The 8,665-nt window shown below is 40.1% G+C and overlaps 2 protein-coding genes across 2 annotated transcripts; both read left to right on the top strand.

Annotated features, from left to right (window-relative positions):
• The first annotated feature begins 802 nt into the window (after nucleotides 1-802).
• Nucleotides 803-4,471, top strand: LOC140993565 (uncharacterized). The gene is made up of 2 exons (XM_073463053.1): nucleotides 803-1,043; nucleotides 1,862-4,471. Exons 1-2 carry the CDS (start codon nucleotides 872-874, stop codon nucleotides 2,905-2,907), a joined length of 1,218 nt encoding a protein of 405 aa, XP_073319154.1. The 5' UTR covers nucleotides 803-871; the 3' UTR covers nucleotides 2,908-4,471.
• A 1,045-nt stretch (nucleotides 4,472-5,516) lies between these two features.
• On the top strand, nucleotides 5,517-8,113 carry LOC140993556 (uncharacterized). Its single transcript, XM_073463044.1, has 2 exons — nucleotides 5,517-5,955; nucleotides 6,410-8,113. Exons 1-2 carry the CDS (start codon nucleotides 5,784-5,786, stop codon nucleotides 7,804-7,806), a joined length of 1,569 nt encoding a protein of 522 aa, XP_073319145.1. The 5' UTR covers nucleotides 5,517-5,783; the 3' UTR covers nucleotides 7,807-8,113.
• The last annotated feature ends 552 nt before the right edge of the window (nucleotides 8,114-8,665 follow it).

An 8,665-nucleotide genomic window follows, 5' to 3' on the forward strand; every position in this document is an offset into this window, starting at 1 on the left:
AAACTCACTTTTGTTTCTGATTTCTTTTATCTGTAAGAAGTAATTATATTTCATTTACTTGCAGATTTACCTCAGAATTTATTGCTGATGTATTTTCTACTGTTTGCTTCTTGTTATGTTGGTCCTTTGGTGCTTTGTTGCCTCGATATAAACTTTTTTATGCCCAAATAATTAAAATTTTGCAAGAGAGTAAAACAATGTAAAACATCTACTATAATTTATTAATTAATGTACAGAAACACTGAATTTTATACTTTATATACTTACTTTATTTTTTCCTGTGGTCTCGCAATGACATGAATGAATGAGTGATATTCCAGTGTTACAGGAGCTACAGATCTTTTACTTAAGTTAAAGTGCTATTCTGAGAAATGTTTGAAAAAAACAATCCACAACAATAAACTGTTACATAAATCACCATCCTGACTTTCCTTCATCTTTATCAATATTATTTTATCACCTACGTCACATAACATACCGGAAGCCGTTACATATGGAACTGTACGTGTTTCCCCCCGGACTCATTTCCTGTTACACAAGAATGCAAAACGAAGCGCGGCTTGTTACCAGGAAATAGACGGAGACGGAACCCGGCCACAGGAAGTTCGCCAGAGCAGTTGACTGTAATGAAAACTGTTTTACACGGAGCCGAAGAGTCCAAATGTCCGAACAGACTCTGTGTCGTTCACTTTATCTGAACATGTTAAACAAGTGAATTATCTGCTGGTGTCCGACGAGGCCAAAGGAGAAGTTAAGAAACTAAGTTAGCTAGTTTGCAGCAAATAGACGGACACCTAGGCGATCAAACAGAGCGAGCAGACGGTTTTTAACGGAGTGTTTCTGGAGGAAAAGTTCGTGTGAGTCAGTAAAAATGTCTAAAGTCCAAACGCTGAGAGTGTTTGTGAAGCAGCGACTGACTGCGGCTGCTGAAGAGATATTTGAGCTGTTTGAAAGGACGATAGCAGAGTACGAGGAGGAACTGGGTCGACACCGGAAACTACTGGACGCTGTTTTCAAGCCTCAGGTCCAGTTACACAGAGCAGGTTGGTTCCGTTTACTTCTTCTTCTCACTTTACACTGAAACCAGCTGCGACTGAAACACTTGAACGTGTTTATTCTCATATTCACAACAGACACAGTGAAGCTGGAGCTCTCGGTTCCACCAACACTGCTCAGACAACTTGTATGAAAAGAACAGAAGTGGAAATGAGAGTTAATACATAATGTCAGGACATCAATAGTGTAGTATACATAAAAACATGAATAATACTGTGGTAGTAGTATTACATATAATGTATGTGTGTTATTAACATTAACACAGCCTCTGCTCCTGGAGCTCTGTGCAGTGGACACACTGGTAAACCAAACTCCATTCAAAAAACAGCTGTTTTAAGGTCAGGCCTTATTTTACATTATTTTAATGTAAAATTATTTTATTTACAGTAAAATCTGTAGTTACAACTTTACAAAGGCTCTTTTTTAATTGGGCAGGTGTACAGTGGTGATAAAGTGACTGAAGTGTAAAGAGGGTAAAGTCATCATTCTACTAAATTCATTTGACCTCGTAAAATCCTACAGCTGTACTCCAGATAAAAGTTTCAACATTAATCTTTTTCAAGAAAAGCCCTGACATGAACTGAGAAAAAGTTTTGGATTTTAGGTGAGTTTGCAGGGATAACAGCTTGCAAACAGGCAGTAGCACAAACAACAGCCTGATTCGGCACAATCGATGGTAAAATGCTGCACCAGAGCGCACTGCACTCAGCGGATACAGCGGTCTCTGAGGATTTAAATAAATTAATGCTGTGAATTAATGGTGCTGCTGGTTGAAATGTTAACAGGAAATCTTTCTTCTCCACAGACGTCCAGCAGCTGTTGCAGAGTAAAGAAGAGGATCCTCCCGAGCAGCAGGAGAGGAGCTCCAGTCTGGACCAGGAGGACCCACCAGAGCTGCCACACATTAAAGAGGAACAGGAGGAACTCTGGACCAGTCAGGAGGGAGAGCAGCTTGGAGGGCTGGAGGAGGCTGATATCACCAAGTTCACCTTCACTCCTGTCACTGTGAAGAGTGAAGAAGATGATGAAGAGAAACCTCAGTCCTCACAGCTTCATCAAAGACAGACTGAACAGATGGAGACAGAAGCTGATGGAGAGGACTGTGGAGGACCAGAACCAGACAAGAACTTTAATTCATTTAGTCATTTTCAACCAGTTACTGATGATGAGACGTCACACTGCTCTGAACCTGAGATAGATGACAGCAGTGATTGGGAGGAGACCAGGAAACCTCAGGTTCATTCAGAGGAACGAGGTTTCAGCTGCTCAGTTTGTAACAAAACTCTTTCAAGCAGATCTCAGGTTGTGAGGCACATGAGAACCCACACGAGGGAGAAACCATTCAGTTGCTCAGTTTGTGGTAGAAGATTTTCACAAAAGGTACATCTGACTCGACACTTGATTGTCCACACGGGGGAGAAAGCGTTCAGTTGTTCTCTCTGTGGTGCAAGATTCACACAAAGTGCAACTTTGGCATCACACTTACAAGTTCATGGAGGAGGTAAACCTCACACCTGCTCAGTTTGTAAATCAAGTTTCACTCTCAGAAAGAATCTGAACACACACATGAGAATCCACACTGGAGAGAAACCCTTCAGTTGTTCAGTTTGTGGTAAAAGTTTTGCAGAAAAGGGACACGTCAGAGCACATATGACTGTTCACACAGGCGAGAAACAGTTCAGTTGTTCAGTTTGTGGTAAAAAATTTGCACGACCGGGAACTCTGCGACGACACTCGACTACTCACACACGGGAGAAACGATACAGCTGCAGCGTTTGTAACAAAAGATTCACTCGGCTTTATACTATCAAAATACACAAGTGTGTTGGTGAGAGCAGCCAGAATAACTGAAGAGACAGAGATGCTTGTTGGTCCAATTTCTTCCAGCATGACTGAAGTTCTGAGGGCAAGACTTGGTTCAACACTGATCAGTTAAATCTGTGATACAGACGATAAAAGAAGACGTGCTTCTTCTTTTATCTCAGAGGAAGTTAGGTGTAGGGATGGGTACCGTAACCCGGTGTGAAACATACCCAAGGCTAGATTATTAAATACTGTAGTACTGATGACTTTCAAAGTCATCAGTCTTTTCATCTATACTTTTTAATGTTTAGCTGTGTTTTTATTATCATGTTGTTGCAGCCTCTCCTGTTGCAGAGGGAGGAAGACTGAGACTGACTGATGTCTGTGTTCCTCATTCTTACTAAACCTGATATTTTAAGTCTGTTTCCACAGAGATATTATTGTTTATTGAGTTTATTGTGGTTTTGCTGTTGAGATGTGACTGTTAATCCTCTAGAAATAATATAGTTATATTTAGGTGTTGATCAATGCAGCTTTTTCAGAGCCGATAATAATTATTAGAAATCAAGGAGACTGAAAACTGATATTTGGGGCTGATGTTCATTTGCAGTAAAAATGAAAAATCTTTGTCTCCAAATTTCAACCAACCCGTGATAAAATAAACCAAGTACAATTTACTCAAGTTCTGCTCTTAAATACAAGTTTCAGATACTTAACTTGAGTGTTTCTATTTTCTACTACTTCATACTTCCTCTCCACTACAATTATTTAATAACTTTAGTAACTTTGCAGATTCAGATTATTCAGGGTTACTGATCAGAGTGTGTTGTGGGCGGGACAATGTGTGAGAGGATGTTGCATCAGAGACAAAGTAGCTCATTTTTAAATTAGTTTATTTTGTCAGCAATCTGACTGGAACTGAGAATCGGTCTAACCCTCGTTATATTCAAAACATTAAATTTTTTCCTGTTCTGGAGTTATTCTCTTTTTTTCAAATATGTTTTCTTTAAAGCATTTTTCACATTTAGGGCTGCACATAATTATAATTTTATTATCGACTGATCTGTTGATTATGTTTTGGATTAATCTAACTATTATTTTTTCGTCACTTGATTATTATTTCAACGAATTTACCCAATATAACATTTTAAATGATGAGTACAGACAGTCACTAGCTGCTAACCACTTTCAGTAAAATGATCAGCCGGGGTTCCCAACACGTCACACACACAGACCACGGAGTGACACTCCCACACTGCTGCACCAACCTGCAGCGTTTCAGCGCACCGCCGGATCGAATGTGACTCCAGCCACTGACGGCGTAAACACCAACACTCTTCTGTTGCTATGAGCTCCCAGTCTGGACCACTTCATGCACAATTTACCAAGCTAACTAGCTAATAGCAGCTACAGTTAACAGCAGTTAGCTGTTAATATGGTGATTCACTGGCCCCTGTTTGTTTTGAGTATTCAACAGCTGGACAGTTCTTACATATTGCACCTTTAAAGTTGACGATTATCGCACCGCATGTTTGCTTAGCGATGGTGTTGAATTCGTAGTTTAAAGAATATTTCAAGTTTATATCCAGTTTCACGTCTGTCAGGCCATTTTGTGAAACTATAATAAAGTGTTTGTTCAACAAAAAACGATGTTCTCATTTTTTAAGAGTCGTTGTAACTGATAATTAGAATTGTATAATATCTGATTCTGTGACACTGATATTTTCTGAGACCGTAATCGTACCTTGTAAACCTCATACTGTTGCAACCCGACTATGGATATTGATAAATGTAAGAGCACTCAGCTGATCTAGGTGAAGAATGAAAGTGGTTAGTTTCCTCAGAACACACATTTATTTAGCAGAAACTCGAGGTCGGAGGCATCGTCTCTGATCGCTATTTGAAAAAGCCATGTTGAGATCAGCAGTAAGTTATTCTCTGTTATCACGTTGAAGGATTGTTGATTTCCTCTCGATGTGAACTCTCATCATTGTTTGTAATCTGACCAATGAATGAGGTTCTTCTGAGCCCGGAGGACACCAAACTAAAGATTACTGATTAATTTAAAGGTGACAGCGCTGTGTCTTCATCAGAGCCCGAAAAATAGCTTGTTTCACTGTCAGAATCTGAGCCATCAGGTCCAATAACATTTGGAAAGTCTAGAAGAGCTGCAAGATTTAATTTTCTTATCCCCATTCAAGTTAGCCAGTTGCTAAACTGGAAGTTAGCATGCTCAGTCGGCGAAAGTGTATAAAATATTTTGTGTATTATCATACCTGGGAAGTAGAGATTTTTTGCTTTCAAAACGCCACTGAGCAGCTTTCACAGGAATGAACAGGCTGGTTCCAGAACACAGTCTGTCTCTGTCAGCTTTAACCTATAATAATATTAGATTTGGTTTTATTCTGGAGGACTCAAAATTAGAATTTCTGCTAAACAATCTTATAATACTTGCAAAATATTTTATACACAAGTGTAAATTAATGAATGTTACCCCACACAAGTTTAAAAAAAGAAAAAGAAAAAAAAGAGCAGATTAAATGTAAAGCAGTAGACGGATGGAACCAGCAGGAGGCAGTGATGCTACATGAAGGAACATAAACGCTGTTAAACACCACAGAAGAAGAGGACGGCAACAGGAAGTGGTCGGAGACGGAACTCGGTCGCACAGAGCTGGTCGGAGAAGTTTGGACAGAACAAACTGTGTTTTACGGACCTTTAATCTCAGAACAGACTCTGAGCTGTTAACTTTATTTTAACAGCTGAATTATCTGCTGCTGTCCTTCGGAGCTAATGAAGCTAACTTAGCTCGTTAGCCGGAAATAGACGGAGCCGAACGGACCGTAAACGCAGCGCACATCAGAGCGAGCAGACGGTTTTTAACGGAGTGTTTCTGGAGGAAAAGTTCGTGTGAGTCAGTAAAAATGTCTAAAGTCCAAACGCTGAGAGTGTTTGTGAAGCAGCGACTGACTGCGGCTGCTGAAGAGATATTTGAGCTGTTTGAAAGGACGATAGCAGAGTACGAGGAGGAACTGGGTCGACACCGGAAACTACTGGACGCTGTTTTCAAGCCTCAGGTCCAGTTACACAGAGCAGGTTGGTTCCGTTTACTTCTTCTTCTCACTTTACACTGAAACCAGCTGCGACTGAAACACTTGAACGTGTTTATTCTCATATTCACAACAGATACAGTGAAGCTGGAGCTCTCGGTTCCACCAACACTGCTCAGACAACTTGTATGAAAAGAACAGAAGTGGAAATGAGAGTTAATACATAATGTCAGGACATCAATAGTGTAGTATACATAAAAACACGTATAATACTGTGGTAGTAGTATTACATATAATGTATGTGTGTCATTAACATTAACACAGCCTCTGCTCCTGGAGCTCTGTGCAGTGGACACACTGGTAAACCAAACTCCATTCAAAAAACAGCTGTTTTAAGATCAGGCCTTATTTTTCACAGTAAAAACTGTAGTTACAACTTTACAAAGGCTCTTTTTTAATTGGTGGTTAAAATGTTAACAGGAAATCTTTCTTCTCCACAGACGTCCAGCAGCTGTTGCAGAGTAAAGAAGAGGATCCTCCCGAGCAGCAGGAGAGGAGCTCCAGTCTGGACCAGGAGGACCCACCAGAGCTGCCACACATTAAAGAGGAACAGGAGGAACTCTGGACCAGTCAGGAGGGAGAGCAGCTTGGAGGGCTGGAGGAGGCTGATAACACCAAGTTCACCTTCAGTCCTGTGAAGAGTGAAGAAGATGAGGAAGAGAAACCTCAGTCCTCACAGCTTCATCAGAGACAGACTGAACAGATGGAGACAGAAGCTGATGGAGAGGACTGTGGAGGACCAGAACCAGACAAGAACTTTAATTCATTTAGTCATTTACAACCTGTTACTGATGATGAGACGTCACACTGCTCTGAACCCGAGATTGATGACAGCAGTGATTGGGAGGAGACCAGGAAGCCTCAGGTTCCTTCAGAGGAACGAGGTTTCAGCTGCTCAGTTTGTAAAAAAACATTTTCAAGCAGATCTCAGGTTGTGATGCACATGAGAACCCACACAGGGGAGAAACCATTCAGGTGCTCAGTTTGTGGTAGAAGATTTTCACAAAAGGTACATCTGACTCGACACTTGATTGTCCACACGGGGGAGAAAGCGTTCAGTTGTTCTCTCTGTGGTGCAAGATTCACACAAAGCGCAACTTTGGCATCACACTTACAAGTTCATGGAGGAGGTAAACCTCACACATGCTCAGTTTGTAAATCAAGTTTCACTCTCAGAAAGAATCTGAACACACACATGAGAATCCACACTGGAGAGAAACCCTTCAGGTGCTCAGTTTGTGGTAGAAGATTTTCACAAAAGGTACATCTGGCTCGACACTTGATTGTCCACACAGGGCAGAAACTGTTCAGTTGCTCAGTTTGTGGTAGAAGATTTTCACGAAGGGATTGTCTGAAACAGCACTCGGTCATCCACACAAGAGGAGAAACGTCCACACAAGAGGAGAAAGCGTTCAGTTGTTCTCTTTGTGGTGCAAGATTCACACAAAGCTCAACTTTGGCATCACACTTACAAATTCATGGAGGAGAAAAACCTCACACCTGCTCAGTTTGTAAATCAAGTTTCAGTCGCAGAGACGGTCTGAAGGTACACATGAGAATCCACAGTGGAGAGAAACCCTTCAGTTGTACAGTTTGTGGTAAAGGATTTGCAGAAAAGGGATACGTCAGAGCACATATGAGTAGTCACACAGGGGAGAAACGATACAGTTGTTCAGTCTGTGGTAAAAAATTTGCACGAACTGGAACTCTGAGACGACACTCGACTACTCACACACGGGAGAAACGATACAGCTGCAGTGTTTGTAACAAAAGTTTCACTCGGCCTTATACTATCAAAATACACAAGTGTGTTGGTGAGAGCAGCCAGAATAAGTGATGTGACATCTTCTGTAAAAAACAGAAAGAAGCTGAGCTGCTGAATTCTGGACGAGTTGGAGGCAGGAGAGAGTTTCAGAAGGTTTGATGATGTTTCCCTGGTGTTCACTGGACTGCATGCAGCAACAGAAAGCCAACTTTTCCACTTTATAATGAACATTTCTGCTGATTGTTGTGTTGGTTTTTAGTTTCTGTGCAAGACACGGTTTATAACAATATTTAGGCTGAGATCCTAAACGAGGGAAGTATCCATCTCATACACAGTGTGCCTAACAGCTGTTCTCAATTGTTCAATAAAAAAAAAGCTAAAGGACAACATTTATATTCAGAAATGTTTAAATAAAGTTGATTAATGGACCTTATTTTGGATCTGTGATGTCTTTGCTCCACTTTGTATTTTGATTTAGTTTAAGATATTAGCTTAACCTTTGTGTGTGTGTGTGTGTGTGTGTATGTAAGTGTATATATGTATATATATATATATATATATATATATATATATATATATATATATATATATATATATATATATATATATATATATATAACCTTATCTTCATCGAAGTTGATTATTGTCTAATCTGTTTTGTATTGATTGTACATCCTCCACAAGATATTGTATGTTTTGTATCTTCTTCTTCTGTTGATTTTTTTTTTTATTGATGAAGAAGAAGGAGAACATGTATATTTGGAACTGTTTAAATAAACACAAAAAAGAAGAAAAAGCTAAAGTTAGTTAGCATAGCTTGCTAGCAGGAACAATAATGAGCAGATAAAGTGTAAAGCAGTAGACGGATGGAACCAGCAGGAGGCAGTGATGCTACATGAACGAAGCTAAACGCCATAAAACACCAAAGAAG

This window comes from Pagrus major, chromosome 3, assembly GCF_040436345.1.
Source record: "Pagrus major chromosome 3, Pma_NU_1.0".
NCBI lineage: Eukaryota > Metazoa > Chordata > Actinopteri > Spariformes > Sparidae > Pagrus > Pagrus major.